The sequence below is a fragment of the Mus caroli genome, unplaced genomic scaffold, assembly GCF_978045245.1.
Source record: "Mus caroli unplaced genomic scaffold, Mus_caroli_1 scaffold_5, whole genome shotgun sequence".
NCBI classification, from domain to species: Eukaryota; Metazoa; Chordata; class Mammalia; order Rodentia; family Muridae; genus Mus; species Mus caroli.
In genome coordinates, this window is record NW_028227260.1 from 65,575,611 (window position 1) to 65,597,759 (window position 22,149).

The window sequence follows — 22,149 nt, forward strand, 5'->3', positions numbered from 1 at the left end:
TGAAGGTTGGCTTTCTATTATTTATTTTGTTATTGAAGATCAGCCTTAGTCCATGGTGATCTGATAGGATGCATGGGACAATTTCAATATTTTTCTATCTGTTGAGGCCTGTTTTGTGACCAATTATGTGGTCAATTTTGGAGAAGGTACCATGAGGTGCTGAGAAGAAGGTATATCCTTTTTTTTTTAGGGTAAAATGTTCTGTAGATATCTGCCAGATCCATTTGATTCATAACTTCTGTTAGTTTCACTGTGTCCCTGTTTAGTTTCTGTTTCCATGATCTGTCCATTGGTGAAAGTGGTGTGTTGAAGTCTCCCACTATTATTGTATGAGGTGCAATGTGTGATTTGAGATTTACTAAAGTTTCTTTAATGAATGTGGGTGCCTTTGTATTTGGAGCATAGATATTCAGGATTGATAGTTCCTCTTGGAGGATTTTACCTTTGATGAGTATGAAGTGCCCCTCCCTGTCTTTTTTGATGACTTTGGGTTGGAAGTCAATCTTATCAGATATTAGAATGGCTACTCCAGCTTGTTTCTTCATACCATTTGCTTGGAAAATTGTTTTCCAGCCTTTCATTCTGAGGTAGTGTCTATCTTTTTCTCTGAGATGAGTTTCCTGTAAGCAGCAAAATGTTGGGTCTTGTTTGTGTAGCCAGTTTGTTAGTCTATGTCTTTTTATCAGGGAGTTGAGTCCATTGATATTAAGAGATATTAAGGAAAAGTAATTGTTGTTTCCTGTTATTTTTGTTGTTAAAATTGGCATTCTGTTCTTGTGACTGTCTTCTTTTAGGTTTGTTGAGGGATTACCTTCTTGTTGTTTCTAGGGCGTGGTTCCTGTCCTTGTATTGGTTTTTTTCTGTTATTATCCTTTGAAGGGCTGGATTCGTGGAGAGATAATGTGTGAATTTGGTTTTGTCGTGGAATACTTTGGTTTCTCCATCTATGTTAATTGAGAGTTTGGCTGGGTATAGTAGCCTGGGCTGGAATTTGTGTTCTTTTAGTGTCTGTATAACATCTGTCCAGGATCTTCTGGCTTTCATAGTCTCTGGTGAAAAATCTGGTGTAATTCTGATAGGCTTGCCTTTATATGTTACTTGGCCTTTTTCTCTTACTGCTTTTAGTATTCTATCTTTATTTAGTGCATTTGTTGTTCTGAATATTATGTGTTGGTAAGTATTTCTTTTCTGGTCCAGCCTATTTGGAGTTCTGTAGGCTTCTTGTATGTTCATGGGCATCTCTTTCTTTAGATTTGGGAAGTTTTCTTCTATAATTTTGTTGAAGATGTTTGCTGGTCCTTTGAGTTGAAAATCTTCATTCTCATCCACTCCTATTATCCGTAGGTTTGGTCTTCTCATTGTGTCCTGTATTTCCTGTATGTTTTGAGTTAGGATCTTTTTGCATTTTACATTTTCCTTGATTGTTGTGCCGAGGTTCTCTATGGAATCTTCTGCACCTGAGATTCTCTCTTCCATCTCTTGTATTCTGTTGCTGATGCTCGCATCTATGGTTCCAGATTTCTTTCCCAGGGTTTCTATCTCCAGTGTTGCCTCATTTTGGGTTTTTTTTATTGTGTCTACTTCCCTTTTTAGGTCTAGTATGGTTATGTTCATTTCCATCATCTGATTGGATGTGTTTTCCTGTTTTTCTTTAAGGACTTGTAACTCTTTAGCCATGTTCTCCTGTAGTTCTTTAAGTGAGTTATTAAAGTCCTTCTTGATATCCTCTACCATTATCATGAGATATGCTTTTAAATCCAGGTCTAGCTTTTCAGGTGTGTTGGGGTGCCCTGGACTGGGCGAAGTGGGAGTGCTGGGTTCTGATGATGGTGAGTGGTCTTGGTTTCTGTTAGTAAGATTCTTACGTTTACCTCTCGCCATCTTGTAATCTCTGGAGTTGTTATAGTTGTCTCTGTTCAGAGGTTGTTCTTCTGGTGATTCTGAGTACCGTCTGTCAGCAGACCTGGGAGACAGGCTCTCTCCTCTGAGTTTCAGTGGTTAGAGCACTCTCTGCTGACAAGCTTTCCTCTTAAAGGGAAGGTGTACAGATATCTGGTGTTTGGACCTCCTCCTGGCCGAAGAAGAAGGCCGAAGACAGGACCTTTCCCAGGCTGTGCTGCTTTGGCAGGTCACAGAAGCTGTCAGCTTCTGTGGTGCACACTCTCACCTGTGCAGACTAAGTTCCTAAGTTCGGTGGAGTCCTGGATCCAAGATGGTGCTCCCTGCTCCTGAGGCAGAGGGCTCCCGTGCAGGGCAGACCACTGTCTTCCGGCTGGGAGGGTGCTGGATGTCTGCGGCCCCAAAAGGGTGCTGTCTCAGCGGCTCTGTGGCTCCCGCCTGTCCCAGAAGATGTCTGCCTCTGTGGTCCTCACTCTCACCTGTGCAGACTAAGTTCAGCGGAGTCCTGGAGCCAAGATGGCGCTCCCTGCAGGGCGGACCTCTGTCCTCCGGCTGGGAGGGTGCCGGATGTCTGCGGCCCCAAAAGGGTGCTGCCTCAGCGGCTCTGTGGCTCCCGCCTGTCTCAGAAGCTGTCTGCCTCTGTGGTCCTCACTCTCACCTGTGCATACTAAGTTCGGCGGAGTCCCGGAGCCAAGATGGCGCTCCCTTCAGGGCCGAGTTTGCACTTTTTCTGGAGCTATTTGTAGTCCTTTATCAGATAATGCCTGTTGTAAATTTCTATAACATAGAAGCAAGTCCAGAGGATCTTTCCCTGCTAATAAGATATCATCCATGCAATGTATGATGTATATTATTTGTTATTGCTGTCTCTTAGGCTGAATGGCTTGTGCCACAAATTTTTGACATAATGTAGGACTGTTAGCCATGCCTTGAGAAAAGATCTATCCATTGATACCTTTTCATTGGCTCTTTAAAATTAATAGAAAGAACACTGAAAGCAAATCTTTCACAATCGTGAGGATGCAAAGGAATAGTAAAGAAACAATCTTTCAAATCTACTGCTATTTTATAATATTCTTTATGAATGTCTCCACCTGCTTGATTTTTTTAAGATTTCAAAACACTGGGTACAGCACACAATTCAATTATCTGTGTTGAAGCAGGAGGAAACTCAAAAGAATAAACATGTGATCCAATCACATATACTTCTCTCCCATAGAAGGGCTGTTTATAAATACAGTAGATGTATTCTTTATGGGATGCATGCATAAATTTACAAGAAATACAAAAGCATGCACAGAAGCAATTTTTAGCAACTTATGTTTTGTATAATGATTATCAATTTTACCTAAAAAGTTTATTATGCAATAGACCAAATATCAATATTCTGCAATAACCAATTTAATTGCTGTTTGAGACAAGAAATAGATATCTCATTAGGTTTTTAAGACTTAAAAAAATATCTTCATGATTTTATCTTACAATTCTTGATTAACACCACAACAGTTTCATAATAGGATGTTAAAACTTTACTTGGAGATGAAGAAAGATTATTCCACATTAATGTTCTCTTTTGCCAAAGAATTTCTGTAGGCATATTGAGTAACAATAACTATAATAAGCAGCTAATGTTTGATTGCCATTGATTACAATTGATTACAGAAGCTTCCTCTACTCTATATGGAGTAGGCAGGCCAGATTGCAATGCCTTTAGAAGGTCCACAGCCTCATTGATATTTCATACATCTTAAGTTTAAACTTTATTTTGAACAACACCTGGATAGATCTGTAATAATGTTGTTTTGGCTTAAAATAATTTCCAGGAGGCAAGGAGAGGTGAGGTCCCAAAACTTCCCTAGGCACGGTTTGCAAAACCAAAGAAACGTCACACAAGCCTCACTGAGGCTGCTCTGAGCTTTGCATTAACTCAAATATAAATAATCTTTTAATCTGAGCATACTGCCAGAGTCCTGGCCAAAGATTATCCCTCCTGCAGTGAGGACAGATTCTGGGGGAACAATTCGACTGTCTGACCATGCCTTTAATTTTTGGACAGTCTTTCTTAAGATGACTTATATGTAAAACATTCCTTATAACCTCAGTGCTGTCAAAGCATTGCTTGTACTGTAGTTGCCTGCAAGGCAGCAACCATAGCCAAACTGATTGTATGAGGGTCCAATTTCTGCACAAAGATGAATATATACAGATAAGTCTGTCTTTGCTTTGAATGGCAAGATGGCTGCAGGGAGTTGCATTAGTGTTCTTGTAAGATAAACTCTTATAGTCATCCTAATTACAATTAATGGGTGAGTTAAAAATCCCGAGCTTGTAATCAAACTGCAAACTGCAGTCAATGGAACACTGGCAATTTTAACAATAATTTTAAAGTTTCTTTTGCAATATTAGAATATATCCATAACTTTTGGAAAGCAAAACCCAATTGTAAACGATATATTCTCTTTAAAATCAATACCAAAATCATCACTTTCACATTATGAAGTTTGGCTGCCAATTCTTACATATGAATGCATGACAGTGCAGCTTTTAACACCTCATTGAAGAGACATTGTTTTAAATTCTATCCTTATAAATCTAGTTTCTAGAATAATAATTACACAAAATATTATCCCAATTTAGAAGTATCTTAAAAGACCTGTTTTCCTTGGTTGGCTCATGCCACGTGTTGTTTAGAATGACTCCAACCCTGAGTTACCAATTTTAAGCTAACTTGCTGTTACAAGCAAAAAGTTGCTGGCCCCTTTAAGAGCTTCTTGTGTAGATAATCAGTCTCTAGCAGGGCTTTTCCAGCTGTGCTTGATTCCCAGCCACAGTGCAGTGTAACTTATCAGTTTCTGCTCTGCAAATTGAGACTGCCTTTTAAACAAGTTAAACTCAATCAAAGGATGGACAGCCAGCAGATAAAGTTTTATCCATTTTTTTCTTTCAACATGAAACACAGAACAACAATCATTCAATCAACAAAACAAAAACAAACATAAATTGACACACATATAGACAAATTGGTGCACCAAGGACAGACAATAGACAGAGAGGGAATAGAACTTGGTGTCTCAAAGGGGCCCAGATATCCTAACCAGAACTAAGAATATCTCCATAGGAGCCAGAGAGGAAGCAGGACATCTCCCGATTTCCTTCTGTCCCTAGGAGAGCTCTGAAATAGCTTATTCCCATTTTCCTTCTCTTTTGCTAAAAGGTCCTGAACAGGGGACACCTGCTTTTCTGAAACCTATTCTATCTCTCTTTCTCTCACTCATGTTCAAAGTGTAACTCTTTATCTCCTTCTTCTGGGAATTCTGCCAGAGAAGGGAGAGGAAGCACAGTGGTAGCTACTGATAGTTGCTCCCCTGTGCCCCGCTTTTCTAACTTTCCTAATCACTCCTCAACTTGTCTAATTCTTTCATTTATATATTTACTATTCCTACTTCTGGGAATTAAGAACAACATAAATGTGCTTAAGCTAAAAAAGTTTTTTAAACATCTGTTATTTTGTTTTTTGTAGTTTTGTTTTTTACTCTTTTTATTAATTTTATTTTATTTTAAACCCTATTCCTCCCACCTGGAGCAGCTCTTGGCTGTGAACAAATTTTCTTAACCCGTATTCCTCATGTCTTGAGGGATTCCTTGAGATCCCTTTAAAAACAATTCATGTTTACGTAATGCTTGTCCCATAGTCTAGCCACTCTTCCTATCTTTCTCGGATCCGGATCCATCTCACAGTGCGGGTGACATTGCGGCTATCTCTGTGCGGGTTTATTCACTGTGAGCCTTCACTCACTTCTTGACAAAGCAGCAGTTCAGTGTGAAGAGTGGTCTTTCTCAGACCCCAGACCCTGAGACCACAAGCTGGGCACCAGTTTGCCCCGACCTGCAGGGATAATCAGCAGGGACCCAGGGCAAGGGAGTGAGAGAGTGGGAGGGAAAGAGACACGAAGAATGAGAGCAAGACAATCATACTGATCAAGCTCTGAAAAACTTTATTCAGGAGTGGCAATATAAACATAAACAAGAGGAGGCTCCAAGGGACGGGGGGAAGAGCCCAGGGGCTCTCTGAAGGTCAGGTGGCAATCTTTTCAGCTCCTGGAACCAACGGTCACAGTGTCCTCTTTACTCACAAACATTCTTAGTGTCATGACCACGAATGTTCTCTCAGGATTGTTTATGTAAGCTAGAAAATATCCACAAGGCCATGGCTGAGACCATGGCCCCAGGCATGTTAAAATGCTCGTGGGGGCTGGAACATGGTTCACTTATTCTATTACCAGCTTTCTGTTTTCCAACTCCCTCACTGACTAAGCTTGGCTGGATGGGATCTTACCCCAAAATCTCTTAATCTGTTATGTCTTAGAACATAGGATTCATCTTGATTTCAGTTCCTGGTGCCCCCTTAAAATTCAAGCCAGTATTTTATATTTTTAGTTTCTCTGCTTGCTAGGCTTGTTTGAAACACTCTTAATAAGACTTAACCAGAGAACAAAGTCTCTGATGGGCTTTTTTGAGACTTTTTTTTTTTGTCAATGCCATTAATCTGAGTCTCTTCACCCTAGCCTCAGGCAGACTCTTCAGAAAAGGGCAAAAAGTAGCCACATTCTTCACCAAAATACCACAAAACAGTCCTGTAGGCCACATTTTGAAATTCCTCACTGAAATCTCTTGGGCCAGATCCGCACAGTTCAAATTATTCTCAATAACAAAGTCTTCCATATTCCTACTAGGATAGCCCATTAAGCCCCATTTAAAGTATGCCACCGCTTTCCAAGTCCAAAGTCCCCAAATCCACATTCTTCCAAAGAAAAGCATGGTCAGGCCTATCACTGCAATACCTCAGTCCTTGGTACCAACATCTGTTTTAGTTAGGGTTTTACTGCTGTGAGTGGATACAATGACCAAGGCAAATCTTATAAGGACAACATTTAATTGGGCTGGCTTACAGGTTCAGAGATTCAGTCCATTAGCATCAAAGTGGGAGCATGGCAGCATCTAGACAGACATGGTGCAGGCAGAGCTGAGAGTTCTACAACTTCATCTGAAGGCTGCTAGTGTAAGACTGACTTTCAGACAGCTAGGATGAGGGTATTAAAGTCATGCCCACAGTGATACACCTACTCCAACAAAAGCCACACCTTCTCCAACAAAAGCCACACCTACTCCAACTGGGGCAAGCGTATCCAAACCATGACAAATGGTATTATAAATTCTCCACGAGAGAGGTAGAAACAGAGCAGAACTAAATAGTAAAGAGACTGCTAAGTTGAATCAATGTATACTTTTGATGATTTTGGGTTGCTCGACCAAGGATATACTATTTTTGGAGAGAGGCTTTGTATTTGTGTTAACAGGAAAGAATAAAAAAGGCTTGGATTCCTTCCAAAGTAATAAGGATCAGATTTGTTAGAGGAAGATGTCCTGAAGATCTTGACTGCAGACAAGAAGAAGAAAATCAAGAAGACTGAAGAGGACAGGTAACATGATTTGCTGATCCCTATACATGGAAACAGCCCTAAAACTGGCTTAGACATAAAAATGTCTCTAGCCAGAACTTCAACTATATATAGCCAATGGATCTTGTTGGCTACAGAGACCTCAAAATTCATTGTGCTATCCTTTCATATGGCATAAATGAAGATTTATATTACCATTTGGTTTCTGGTCACACTAAGTCATAAAGAAAGACAATTGTCTTTCAGCTGCTCAAAAAACCCTCGAAAATTAATTTTCAATTAATGTGTGCAACCTACACATTACATACAAATGTCTTTATAGAACCATGTACTTCATGTGAAGTTTGTATATTGCAGAATGAATGACTAGGAGGGAAGTCCTGAAAAAGGATTCACCCTCAAGGATGCTCCTTGCCTGTTCCTGCTGCCCAACTGATGCTATTTCCAGAGACTTGCTTTGAGAACAGTTTCAGGAAGGGCTTCCCTGATGATTTCAGTTCATCCAGCCTTTTAGACTGTTCCAGTCAGGAAATAATGACAGCTAGCTTTATTTTGACTTAACCATTTTCCTTTTGGGATCCCAAACAGGAATTATTAACCCTACTTCAGCAGGAAACAATTATAAGGATACCATGGTCCTAGTCCCTTAAGTTGAGTGGATGGTTTTGGTTATTTTATGAATTATAGATATATTGTTATGTAAAGGAAGATTTACAAATAATGATAGTTTTGGACAGGAATAAACTAGAGAACTTAGACTCAGGGATTTCTAGCTTCCCTTCCCTCTTCCTTTTTCTTAGGTAAGGGAAGGAGAGTTGAGAAAAAAAAGGAGAGAAAAAGAAAAATTATAAGAAATTAGAAAAATAGGGTAGATTATTGAATCTACTTTAAACAATAGTATTTTATCACCATAATCTTACCTTGTTAAAAATTGTTATATTTTGATGCAGAATTGAGTTTATATTTTGTTACATTGATATAGAATTTTGTATATTGATACAGGTTTAAGTTTTGCATTGGTATAAATCTTTGTATATTGATACAAAATTTAAGATTAATTTTGTTACTCTTAGATAGGCATTGTGCCTATGCAGCTCATTTAAAAATACAAGGCTTAATCCTAATCCTTTATAGCTGCTATTAAAATTATTTAAGATAATCAAATAAAGCAATTCAATAATCAATCAATCAAACTTGTAGTCAGGTTAGATATTAGTCTGAATTATCACAAAAATATACATCGTGGGTTATACAGATAATAGGTAGCTGGAGACAGGTAATGTTTGTTTGTTCAGATATTCTATGAATAGATAGATGGTCTTCAAAAGAGTCAGAGATCCACAGAATATGTGACTTAAAATCATGTCGTTATTAAAAGATCTTTTCTAGATTTGCTTCTAACAATACTCCCATTCTACTTCAAAGATGATGAGCATCAATAACCTACATATGAGGTTGCTTCAACGGTGGCCAGGTAACTACCGGGCAAAAAATGCCCCAGGTTTATTTGCAGACAGAATGCTGTCCAAAAAGGACAAATGGAAGCAGGATAGTCAATTGTTTAGCTTTGCCAAGACAGGCTAAGCTAGTCCGTCATAATTCCTGCTTCACTTAAAAAGCCTGTCAGATATCCTGGGCTAGAAGGCTAAAGATAGATGCTCCAACATTATAAGCAATATTGGGAACTGTCCAGGTGGTAAACTATCTCTGTCTTTTCTATGATTTTTGGACACTACATCCCTGCACTTCCTACATACTCAAATTTTTATGGTCTGACCTCCCTCCCCCCAGAATATCTGTAGCCATTTGCTCCATACCTGCTAGCCTTTTCATATTGTTGCTTTAACATGCCTACACGTTAGTAACACAGAAGTGACTTGGCTCAAGGACATGCTGACCACATACCCTGTTTTGTTCTGTCTGTTCTGTATGTGGTTTGCTAATCTTAAGAAATTCCACAAAGTTTTACATAGGACCTATCAAATAAAAGTTCAATATTAACTGTTATGTCTAAAATATCTTGAGTCAGAGCTGACTACCTGGCAGCCCTTCCCACACCTACCTATGAGCTCACTGTGAAATTTGTGGCTGACATGGAAGAATGCTACTAATAAGCCAAAAATTTATGATAACAATAGTCATGATCTATTATCTCAAAGTTCTGAAATTCCCCTGTTCACCACCCATCCCCCATCCCCAGGAGCAATCAGTTTAAAGATTAGGTTGACTTAGGCAACTAGCAGTTGCCTAGTAAGCCAACTGCTTCCCTCCTTGCCCTTTAAGCTTTTTTTTTTTTTTTTTGGTGTGATTTCACATTTAAAAAAATGGATATTTTCTTTATTTACATTTCAAATGCTATTCCCTTTCCCAGTCCCCCTGAAATCTCCTATCCCCTCTCCCTCCCACCCACTCCCTTCTCCCTGCCCTCAAATTCCCCTACACTGGGCATTGAGCCTTCATAGGACCAACAGCCTCTTCTCCCTTCTCCCATTCATGCTCCACAGCCATGGGTTCCTCCGTGTGTACTCTTTGGTTGATGGTTTAGTCCCTGGGATCTCTGGTGGAGGGTCTGGTTGGTTCATATTGTTCCTCCTCCTATGGAGCTGCAATTTCCTTCAGCTCCTTCAGTCCTTTCTCTGACTCCTCCATTGGGGACACCAATCTCAGTCCAATGGTTGTCTGCAAGCATCCACCTCTGTATTTGTCAGGTTCTGGCCGAGTGTTTCAGGAGACAGATATATCAGACTCCTATCAGCAACCACTTCTTGGCGGCCACAATAGTCTCTGGGTTTGGTGACTGTGTATGAGATAGAAACTGCCCTGGTGGGGCAGTTTCTGGATGGCCTTTCCTTCCTCAATTCTCTGCTTAATACTTTGTCTCCATATTTGCTCCCCTGAGTATTTTGTTCCCCCTTGTAAGAAGGACCAAAGCATCCACACTTTGATCTTCCTTCTTCTTGAGCATCATGTGGTCTGTGAATTATATTTTGGGAATCCTAAGCTTTTGGGTTAATATCCACTTATCAGTGAGTGCATACTATGTGTGTTCTTTTGTGATTGTGTTACCTCACTCAAGATGATGTCCTCCAGGTCCATCCATTTGGCTAGGAATTTCATAAATTCATTCTTTTTAATAGCTGAGTAGAACTCCACTGTATAAATATACCACATTTTCTGTATCCATTCCTGTTGAGGGACATCTGGGTTTTTTCCAGCTTCTGGCTATTATAAATAAGGCTGCTATGAACATAGTGGAGCATGTGTCCTTTTTACCGGTTGGGACATCTTCTGGATATATGCCCAGGAGAGGTATTGCAGGATCCTCCGGTAGTACTATGTCCAATTTTCTGAGGAACCACCAGACTGATTTCCAGCCTGGTTCTACCAGCTTGCAATCTCACCAGCAATGGAGGAGTGTTCCTCTTTCTCCACATCCTCGCCAGCATCTACTGTCACCTGAATTTTTGATCTTAGCCATTCTGACTGGTGTGAGGTGGAATCTCAGGGTTGTTTTGATTTGCATTTCCCTGATGACTAAGGATGTTGAACATTTCTTAGGTGCTTCTCAGCCATTCAGGATTCCTCAGTTGAGAATTCTCTGTTTAGCTCTGTTCCCCAATTTTTATGAGGTACCATTTGTCGATTCTTGATCTTAGAGCATAAACCATTGGTGTTCTGTTCAGAAAATTTCCCCCTGTGCCCATGTGTTTGAGGCTCTATTGCACTTTCTCTTCTATAAGATTTAATGTATCTGTTTTTTTTTTTTTTTTTTTTTTTTTTTTTTTTGTGGATGTCCTTGATCCACTTGGACTCGAGCTATGTACAAGGACTTAAGAATGGATCAATTTACATTCTTCTACATAATAACTGCCAGTTGTGCCAGCACCATTTGTTGAAAATGCTGTCTTATTTCCACTGGATGGTTTTAGCTCCCTTGCAAAGATCAAGTGACCATAGGTGTGTGGGTTCATTTCTGGGTCTTCAATTCTATTCCACTGATCCACCTGTCTGTTGCTGTACCAGTACTATGCAGTTTTTTTCCCCCCACAATTGCTCTGTAGTACAGCTTTAGTTCAGGCATGGTGATTCCAGCAGAGGTTCTTTTATTGTTAAGAACAGTTTTTGCTATCCCGGGTTTTTTGTTATTCTAGATGAATTTGTAAATTGCCCTTTCTAACTCTGTGAAGAATTGAGTTAGAATTTTGATGGGGATTGCATTGAATCTGTAGATTGATTTTGGCAAGATAGCCATTTTTAGTATATTAATCCTGCCAATCCATGAGCATGGAGATCTTCGATTTCTTTCTTCAGAGTCTTGAAGTTCTTGTCATACAGATAATATGATGGAGAGGGATTTAGAAACCTGTTCATATTCAGAAGAGTGACTGCATGCATAAGAAAGAACTGGGAAAGGAGTAGCTTTTAGTCACTCACCTTAACTGATCTTGAGGCATGGTGTTACAAGGAAATCAAAGTATGGGTTAACATAAAAGGTGTCTGAAATTTGAAGGCATATATTTACAAGTAGATTAATTTGTTAAATGGTGGAAGGCATAGACCAAGGAATTTGTATATTTGATAAATTTTGGCTGGCCAATAAATTAGACTGAAATGGGGATGAATCCTAAAAACTCGTAAAGTATGAATTAAATTAGCTGACAGAACTTATAGGATGAATTTGAGAAAATTACTAAGTAAGCATGAAACAATTAAAGCAACAATAAGACTAAATAAAACTATGACAAGAAGCAATGTGCTAGGTAAAATATTTTGATAACTATTATCAGATTTATTCTAACAAGTCTAATTTGTAACACAAAACTAAGAAGTACAACAAAACACAGCATTATGTCACATGTTAATAAAATATTCAGCTAAAGAAAGCATCCTTGACAAAATCTAGATATTGGATATAGTAAACATATTAAATAATGTATAAAAATACGCTCAAACTGTAATGCTATGTTTAGCTTAATGAAAGCAATACAAGTATTATCTAAATTTACTATACATGTATATATATAATTTTGAAGTAAAAAAGGAAATTATAAATTTGAATATTTTACTAGATAATCTTAACTATTTGAGTTGGCAGAAAAAAATAATCAGTGAACTCAGAGATAGATTAACTGGGATAACTCAGAAGTATCAAAAAGTTCTATAGGGTATCATGAAATAGACAAAAATGTCCATAATGAGAATTCCAATATGGAGGAAAAATAATGAGACACAGAAAAATAGTTGAAAAAAAAAAACAACAACTGAAAAGTTCCTCAGCAATTTCCACACAGTGATTCAGGCTTCAGTTGTTTCTCCTGGTCAAATGTGTTTACCCTTCATATCATATAGCATGTGTATTTAGTGGTCCGATGACAAGTTCATAGGTGAAGAATGTATGTCTTAGTCAGCCTGACATGTTTGAAGGAAAAAGCTTTCTTGTAAAATATTTAAACTTGTAGTATGAAATGTTGAAAAATTATGAGAACAAATGGAAAACATGATTTATTGCATGTACAGATGTATACACACAACCTGCCAAGTCCATTTTTGTTTGTGTATATATTTTTTCAAGGATGACTCCTTTGTAATTTCTGGGCTCACATCTGGGAGAGACTAGTTCTACTCAGTAGTCATTAGTTGCTTGTTGCTCTTTGTCTAGGGGTGGAGCTCTGTGAGATTTCCTTCTTTTGAGTTAGCATGTCTGGTGATGTTGTTATTGTTAAGTTCTTCTTTATCCAGCCATTTCTAAGAGACAGTTTCAAAGAACACTTCTTGGTCCTCTAACTCTTACAATAATCTGTCTTTCATCTCTTTTGAGATGTTCTCTGAGACTTAGCTTGCTGTGTAGGAGATGTTTCTGTTGGAGCTGTTCTCCCCACTGTTCATTGATTTCAGTATGGTGTGTGGTCGTGGTTTCCTTTAACGGTTTCCATTTTCAAAGGGGAGGAGAGTATTTATTACATCATGCAAGTTTAGATTCTGTCATCAAGAAAGCCAGGGCAGAATCTCTAGCAGAAACCTAGAGGTAGGATCTTTGTTCTTTTTAAAAAAGATTTATTTATTATATGAAAGTACACTGTAGCTGTCTTCTGACACTCCAGAAGAGGGCGCCAGATCTCATTACAGATGGTTGTGAGCTACCATGTGGTTGCTGGGATTTGAACTCAGGACCTTTGGAAGAGCAGTCAGTGCTCTTAATGGCTGAGCCATCTCTCTAGCCCCCAGGATCTTTCATTCTTGGCCTGATTTCTGTAAGCAATACTGTGCTAGGTACACAGGGGCTGTTGGGCACAGAGCAGACTGTACAAGAAGGGAGACTGAGGCCACTAAGTCATTTGCTGCCTGGTTCTCATTTAAGTGGATGAATAAAGTCCAACTTCTAGGACTGGTTTTGAAGATAGTGTGAAGTACTGCACAGAGATGGCCACTTGGCCAAGACCCTTCTGCATGAACCTGTATCCCTATTCTGCTCAAGGTTCACTCCATAGAAACATATCATTTCTTGTAATATGCATTTTGAGGCTTCTGCCATTCTTATTTCCCTGGCTTTTTGGAAGACCAAAGGTCTTATGATAGCCATTCATGTACTTCTAACATGCTAGCTTCTGTTGCCCCTAATAGTCTTTTGTTTTTGTTTTTTGTTTTTTTGAGACAGAGTTTCCTCTGTGTAGCCCTTGCTGTCCTGGAACTCACTCTGTAGACCAGGCTGGCCTCAAACTCAGAAATCCACCTGCCTCTGCCTCTCAAGTGCTGGGATTAAAGGTGTGTGCCACCACTGCCGGGCAACTCTCCTATTTTGAAAAATGAAACATTTATAACAAAACAGGGAAATCTGCTTTTGTTGTATTTCTTCTTTAAAACAAACAAACAAAAAAACCCAACTATTTTATTGGGCACTAAATGATATGCAACATACTAATAAAAATTATCAACACTTTTTTGTCTATTGATTTATCAGTGAACACTTAAGGCTATTTCCAACTTTGAAAGTTTATATATGTATATTGTTGCCTGTATGTATGTAACACATATGTGTCTGGTGTATGCAGAGGTCAGAAGAGAAAGTCTGATGACCTGGAACTGTAGTTATAGGCAGTTGTGATCCACCACGTGGATGTTGAGAACCAAACCTGGTTCCCCTAGAAGAGCAGGAAGTGCTCTTACCTGCTAAGCCATCTCTCCAATTGTTTCTAACTTTCTGCTAATGTATATGTTCTCCTCTGAACATGGGTATGCAAAATCTGAGACTGCTTTCAAGTTTATATCTCTATCACTATCTACCTAATCTATGTATCTATGTATCTATGTATCTATCTATGTATCTATCTATGTATCTATGTATCTATGTATCTATCTATGTATCTATGTATCTATGTATCTATCTATGTATCTATCTATGTATCTATCTATCTATCTATCTATCTATCTATCTATCTATCTATCATCTATCTATCATCTATGTATGTATGTATGTATGTATGTATGTATGTATGTTTATATGTATGTATGTATCTATCTATATCCAGAAGTGGGATTGCTTGAACACATGATAATCATGTTTAATGCTTTGAGATGTGGCTATACTGATTTTCACTGTCCTTACTTTCACCACTGCTTGCTATTTTCTGTATTTTAAGCTATCTCAATCGGTATGAAATAGTATCTAGTCATGATTTTGACTTATTATTTACATAACCAATGATACTGGTCATCTTTAAAAACAAATTTTGAAAATTTTCTTTATTATTGGATGGGTGTCATCAAGGTGAGTTCTAAGGAACATGTGTGGCAGCCAGGGTGCAACTGGACAGAGTCAGTTCTCCCCTTTAACATTTGCATGGCTTTAGCATTTGCCAGGTTTATACAACAAGCACCTTCACCCAGCAAGATATCTTCCTGCCCCTTTCCTAGAGGAAATTTTAATTTACTGCATAGTCTTCTATTGCATGAATATTCTATCATATATTTAACTCTCTCTTTAGTGCTGATATTGGTATTATTTCCAATAAACTTCAAAATGTCAAGCAAATTCTGTGATTTTAAAAAACAAAATAGTACTTTACATTTGGCTTTTCTTTGTAAAATTCCTAATGGCTTTCCTTTTGTTTGTTTTGTTTTTGGGTTTTTAAGACAAAATTTCATGTAGTCCAAGCTAACCCAGAACTGCTATATGTGGAGGCTACTCCTGAACTTCTGATTTTCCATCTCAGTGCTGTGATTACAGGCTAAAACAACATCACATAAGGGAAAGTAGAAAGACAGTTTAGGACTGGAGTATTATCCTGTATGCTCACTAGTCACATAGCTGGCTCTTTTACAACAGGCTTCAACACCCCCTCCCCCCACACTTTAGTCATCCGTCATCTCTTCCTCATCAGGAAATATTATGAGAATTTTCCTATTTACAATCACACAGGTTGTGAAAAATACAGAAACTAGGGTACAGAATATTTAAACCACTGTCAGTTACATCATCCAAAGCCACCTATGCTTATTTTTGGTAATTTTAAACCTCAAAGGATCTCCTTGTGGGCTCCTCCACTACCCTCCTCTCTTTCCCAGAGCCTCAGGTTATAACCAAAGGGATAGACTAAAGACAATCCAGTACCTTGCCCATTTTTTTTTCATTCCTTGTCACTGTTTCCATATAGCTCTTTTGACATTATGAACATATAGTATCAGTTGAAAACGGAATGAATGATACTGCATTTCTGCAAAATTCCACAGGCTATAGGGTGGAAGATGAGCCATAGGTGGAGGAATCAGCCATATTAGAGAATCTGGGAAGGCAAGAGGTGTTGAAAATTTGATTCATCTACTAATTTACTGGCTCAGGATTTGTCAATCACTACAGCCTGGCAAATGAGATTAGAGAAGAGTCCTGGGAGGGAAGGGGTGACGCAGCAACCTGCATACACTTAAAAAAAAAAAAGAGCCTAGAGACAACTGCGTAATCATACTGCGGCACCAGTTCCTCCATCCCTCCGCCCCCGAGTGGCTGGAGCAGCTGCTTGCGGAGGTCTGCCCACTGCGGCTCTCTGCAGTCTCTAGCCTGTTCTTTCAGGGCCTAGAGTCTCCGCCCAGACAGCCGATTTCAATTCTGCTATCCCAGCTTCAGCACGGTCTTTTATCCCCACTGCTTGCTGCCTGCCATCAGTCCAGCCGCCGCTGCCTCTTGGTTCATCTCTGCCAGATCATCGCGCATCTGCTGTATTGGTGAGTCTTCCTGCGGAGGTCAGGTCTCCTGATCTGCGGGCTTAGCCACCATAAGTGCAGGCGATCGTTTGAAAACAATGGCTGAATCAGTCGACCATAAAGAACTGTCTGAATCCAACCAAGAAGAGCTTGGCAGCCAGGTAATGGCGGAGGGGCCCGGGGAAAGTCAGGACCGCAGTGAAGGTGTCTCCATTGAGCCTGGAGATGGCGGGCAACATGGTGAAGAAACCGTGGCTGCTGGAGTAGGGGAAGAGGGAAAAGGTGAAGAAGCTGCTGCAGGGTCTGGGGAAGATGCTGGGAAATGCGGAGGCACTGATGAGGACTCAGACTCAGACCGTCCAAAAGGACTTATCGGTTATCTTTTAGATACCGATTTCGTTGAAAGTCTCCCAGTGAAAGTTAAGTGCCGAGTGCTAGCTCTTAAAAAGCTTCAAACAAGAGCTGCCCATTTGGAATCCAAATTCCTGAGGGAATTTCACGACATTGAAAGGAAGTTTGCTGAAATGTATCAACCCTTACTAGAAAAAAGACGACAGATCATCAATGCAGTCTATGAGCCCACAGAAGAGGAATGTGAGTATAAATCGGACTGTGAGGACTATTTTGAGGAGGAGATGGATGAGGAGGAAGAGACTAACGGCAACGAAGAGGGCATGGTGCATGAATACGTGGATGAAGATGATGGTTATGAGGACTGTTATTATGATTATGATGACGAGGAAGAAGAGGAGGAGGAGGAAGATGACAGCGCTGGGGCCACCGGAGGAGAAGAGGTTAACGAAGAGGATCCTAAGGGGATTCCGGATTTTTGGTTGACTGTTTTAAAAAATGTTGAAGCACTCACTCCTATGATTAAGAAGTATGATGAGCCTATTCTGAAGCTGCTGACAGATATTAAAGTGAAGCTTTCGGATCCCGGGGAGCCTCTCAGCTTCACACTTGAATTTCACTTCAAGCCCAATGAATATTTTAAAAATGAGCTGTTGACAAAGACTTATGTGCTGAAGTCAAAGCTTGCATGCTACGATCCCCACCCTTATAGGGGAACTGCCATTGAGTATGCCACTGGCTGCGACATAGATTGGAACGAAGGGAAGAATGTCACTTTGAGAACCATCAAGAAGAAGCAGAGACATCGCGTCTGGGGAACTGTCCGAACTGTGACTGAAGATTTTCCCAAGGACTCTTTCTTCAATTTCTTCTCTCCTCATGGGATCAGCTTAAATGGAGGGGATGAAAATGATGATTTTTTACTTGGTCATAATCTGCGTACTTACATAATTCCAAGATCAGTGTTATTTTTCTCAGGAGATGCACTTGAATCTCAGCAGGAGGGTGTAGTTAGGGAAGTTAATGACGAAATATATGACAAAATTATTTATGATGATTGGATGGCTGCAATTGAGGAGGTTAAAGCCTGTTGCAAAAATCTTGAGGCATTAGTAGAAGATATTGATCGTTAAAGCAGAGTAGATGCTTTTGAAACTAACTGCTCTACATGCAGTTACTGAAGACATAAGCAGTTAATCTTGTCTTGTGTTCTGCATTTTTTCCTGTCATGCCAGTTTAAAAATTCAAATACTAATTAATCTGACCTTGCATTGTAGTGGTATGATGTTTTCAAGACATGTAGACTGTGATAAATGATTAAGACATTAATAGTCTGTAGTATAATCCTTCTGAAGTCCTTGTGCCATGTATCTATTAATCTGTGGCTGTGAATATTATTAGAAGTGCTAAATGAGATTATTTGTTTGCAAAGAAAATATTGGAAACCTACCTAAGAGTGCTTTGCTATTTTTCCCCTTATCCTCTTAGTGCTTTGGCCAATTGACTTTATTGTGCCTGCTTCATTTTGCAGCAAATATGCAGTAGAATTTAAAACTTGAATGCCTAAGAGGCCTGCATATGGTTGAGAATTTCAGGCAAAATCATATTTATTATTGATAACAGCTAGTGCAAGGCTTCTGATTGTATGTGACTGTGATAAATAATAAAACTCAATTGTATTGAAGTTACTGTTTATCATTGACATGTGAGTTACAGTATTTTCAAATGTTGCAAATATTGTCCTGTGTAATTGTGTAAACTGTGATTACAGTGTACAGTTTTCTTTCATAATATACTGAATCATTCATTGAAATGGACACTTTACCATTTCTGAAAATACATTTCATATTCTGTTCATTCACTGAAAAATAAAATGAATAAAAATTTCATGGTGTTAAATGTTTTAAAAAAGAACTTTTAAACTATAAAGGCAGTATGTTCATTGGAAGACACATTTAAAAATATTAAAAAATTCATTAATTAAAATCAGAAGACATATTCACCAAAGATGAACACTTTTAATATTTTGATTTGTTTTCTACAAATTATTTTTCTGTAAGTTATTCTTATGTGTTTATACATGTATGCAGATCTACTAACACTGTCTAACATGCATATTCCAAAATTATTTATAACTGATCTAATTTTAATTTTCAGATTGAGTTACAGGGAAACAAATATCCAGTAAACTCATTTCTACTTTATAATGTAATGTTAGTACTCTTTATAAATAACAGATTCCTATGTGCTATTCTATATTTTAAATTTCTTATCTTTCTACAGTGTTATTTGTATATATCCCCTTATGACACTGGGGGGCAGCACTGACTGGGGACAGTGGAAAAAGCTGCTCACACAGTCCAGATATGAGTTTGCTTTGTTCTTTGAGGACAATCAGATGTCCCCCTAAAAGGCCTTTCCTTTTGATAAACTCTATGAAGAATTACACCTATTTTCCTAGGATAAGAGACCTTCTTGGTCACTTTTGTGTCACATAGACGCTGTGAGTGGCAAGGAAATGCTCACTCTGTTTTGTTATTGCTGACTACCTACACTTCCATCCCAAATGTTTGTGAAGTGATCTCACTGAACTGTAACCCAAGTGGAACAAAAGCTTTGCTGTAACTTATTCTTCTACTATCCACTATTGAACATGCTTCCTTCTTTATATTGTGGTCCAGAGAGGTAAGTTTCTAGCACTGCCTATTTTTCTTACTTCTGTCCGGTAAAACTGGGAAAGAAAATAAAAGCTTTACCTTTTCTATTCCTTTCTAGGGAGGACCTTCAAAGCCAAGATCTTCTCCCAGATCAAATAGATGTTCTGGTGCTTTGCTTTTGAATTGCAGTAAGTGGAAGTATATAGGGAAACAGGCAACTTACTAAAGAACCAAGCGATTCTGCCAGTGTGCATCCTGTAAATACAGAGGGCTGCATACTTTCCCACAACGATTAATATTGACCTTTGAAATTTACTACTACCCCGAAACTCACCCCACAGATACTGGTTTCTTTTTATTGTGATACTGTTACTATGCACAAAAAAAAAAAAACCCAAACCAAACCAAAAAAACCCAGGAACATAAAAAATACTTTTAAAGCTTGCAGTGGAGGCATTCTCCTGTAATCCCAGCACTGGGAAGGTGGATATCTGCAGGTGGATCAGGAGTTCAAGGCCAGCTTCAGGTATATAAGGCATTTACTAACAGCTTGGGCTATGTGAGACACTTGTAAAAACCAACAAACAAACATGAGGAATGTGGGTGACTCTCCTGATGTTTTGCAGAGAATGCCTAGTGCCTAGCAGCTTTCTATGGCCTTTTCGGTTGTCCCTATGTGCTAGAATGGTTAATGTGCTTCGTCTGGATTTACCCTGATAGCAGGCCAGGACCCCGTTGCTACAACTTTCATGTTAGGGTCCTCTGTCAAAGGTATGCAAGGAATGCACCTAGGGTTTATCAAGGCTTCTTCAGTTCTCACTGCAAAGACAGATAATACATAGCACAGAGAATAGAATGGATCCATAAGTGTTAGAACACAATGGAGACTTTGGTCTTTGTGTGCTTTGGTGGAATATTTAAAGAAGTAGGGGGTTGTTGTAGATTGGATACTGGCAAAAGTAGGAACCACTTATTAGTACTAGATCAATAAACATTAGCCATGGTATATCTTGGAACACTAGAAAAGTGATAAAGCTGTACTTGGTAGAACAGTTGAAGCCTGGCTGGCTATATTGCTCAGCAGGGAAAGGCGCCTGACACTGAGCCTGATTACCTGCCTTTGATTCTCAGAACCTACATAGGCAAGGAGATAATGCACTCTTGCAAGTTGTTCTCTGTCCTCCACAGATGCATGTGTGTGCACAATGTAAAAAGAAAAAAGATGCACACATTTTAACTTCTGTATTGGAGTATTTGATATTAAGAAGAGTGACATAGTAGTCTTTTATTTTGGACCTTCTTAGATAAATTAAGTGGACTAGCTTTGCCTCATTTTAATACATTTCCCAAGTAACCTCATATAAGGTTATTGTTCTACAAAATGAATTATGCCCAACAAGAGACTAACACGGCCTACCTGTATGAACCAGCTCAGATTCTCGATATCAGGGATTGCTTTTCATTTTCCTTTTTCTTTCATCTTTATCACAGGGAAACAATTTGAGGCTCTAATTACTCCCCTAGGCTGGTTTATCTTTAGTGTTAGGGTCTTTTAGGTCTTGAGGTTAGGCTATCAATCTCAGGCCACCACATAGTCCTGTACTAGAGTTTAGGTCCCAACTATGTTAAAAATAATGATTTGGAGGCTGAAGAGATGGCTCATCAAGTAATAACACTTTTGCAGAGGACCCAGGTTCTGTTCCCAACCCCCATGTCAGGCAATTCTCAGCTGCCTCCAGTTTCAGGGGATCTGGCATCCTCATCTGATTTCCATGGGCACCTGCACTCATACATGTACATACCTACACATAGACACAGGCATATATTCTCACACACATTATTATTATTATTATTATTTTTTAAAAAGCTTGTGGCTGGAAAGATGGCTGATTAGTTAAGAGTACTTCCTGTTCTTGAAAAGGACCTGGGTTCAGTTCCCAGAAGCCATATCAAGTGGCTCACAATCATCTGTGAGTCCAATTCCAGGGGATTTATCATCATCATTTGGCCTTTCTGGGAACTGTACATATAGCACACAGACATACATGCATGCAAAACACCCACACATATAAAAATAAATAAATCTTTAAAACATTAAAAAAGAAATATATATATATGTATATATAATTTTACTTTAATTCTTTTTATACTTTCATTTATCTATTTACCCACTTTACATCCTGATCGCAGCCCCCCTCTTCTCTCAGTCTCACCTCACACCTCCACACCTCCTCCCCCATTCCCTCCTCCCCTTCTCTAGTCACAGCAGGACTAAATGCATCCTCTCCCACTGAGGCTAGTCAAGGCAGCCCAGCTAGGGGAAGGGGATCCAAAGGCAGTAAACAGAGTCCTGATCCAATTGTTAGGGGACCTACATGAAGACCAAGCTGCACACCAAAAAAGAAAAAAGACCCAAGGGAGGATCCTTGAATCTCACTCAGAAGGGGACATAAAATAGACATTGGAAGTGATGAGGGAGGGAACTGGATGGGAGAAGAGGTGAGGAGGGGAACGGGATGGGGGTTGGGGTTCAAGTGTGGGGAGAACAGGGTGGGGGTGAGAGGGCTGGGAGAGAGAACAGAAATTGA

At 39.2% G+C, this 22,149-nt stretch overlaps 2 protein-coding genes across 2 annotated transcripts in view; both read left to right on the forward strand.

The window, feature by feature from the left end:
* The window catches only part of LOC110286813 (brain-specific serine protease 4-like), an 83,441-nt gene extending 63,370 nt beyond the window's left edge, over positions 1-20,071 (forward strand). The window contains exon 6 of the mRNA XM_021153425.3: positions 19,680-20,071. Coding sequence (XP_021009084.1) covers positions 19,680-19,787 — 108 coding nt within the window. The 3' untranslated portion in view covers positions 19,788-20,071. The remainder of the gene's footprint in view (positions 1-19,679) is intronic.
* On the forward strand, positions 16,314-18,782 carry Nap1l2 (nucleosome assembly protein 1 like 2). The gene has a single exon (XM_021153426.2). It carries the CDS (start codon positions 16,652-16,654, stop codon positions 18,035-18,037), a length of 1,386 nt encoding a protein of 461 aa, XP_021009085.1. The 5' UTR covers positions 16,314-16,651; the 3' UTR covers positions 18,038-18,782.
* Positions 20,072-22,149: the final 2,078 nt, after the last annotated feature.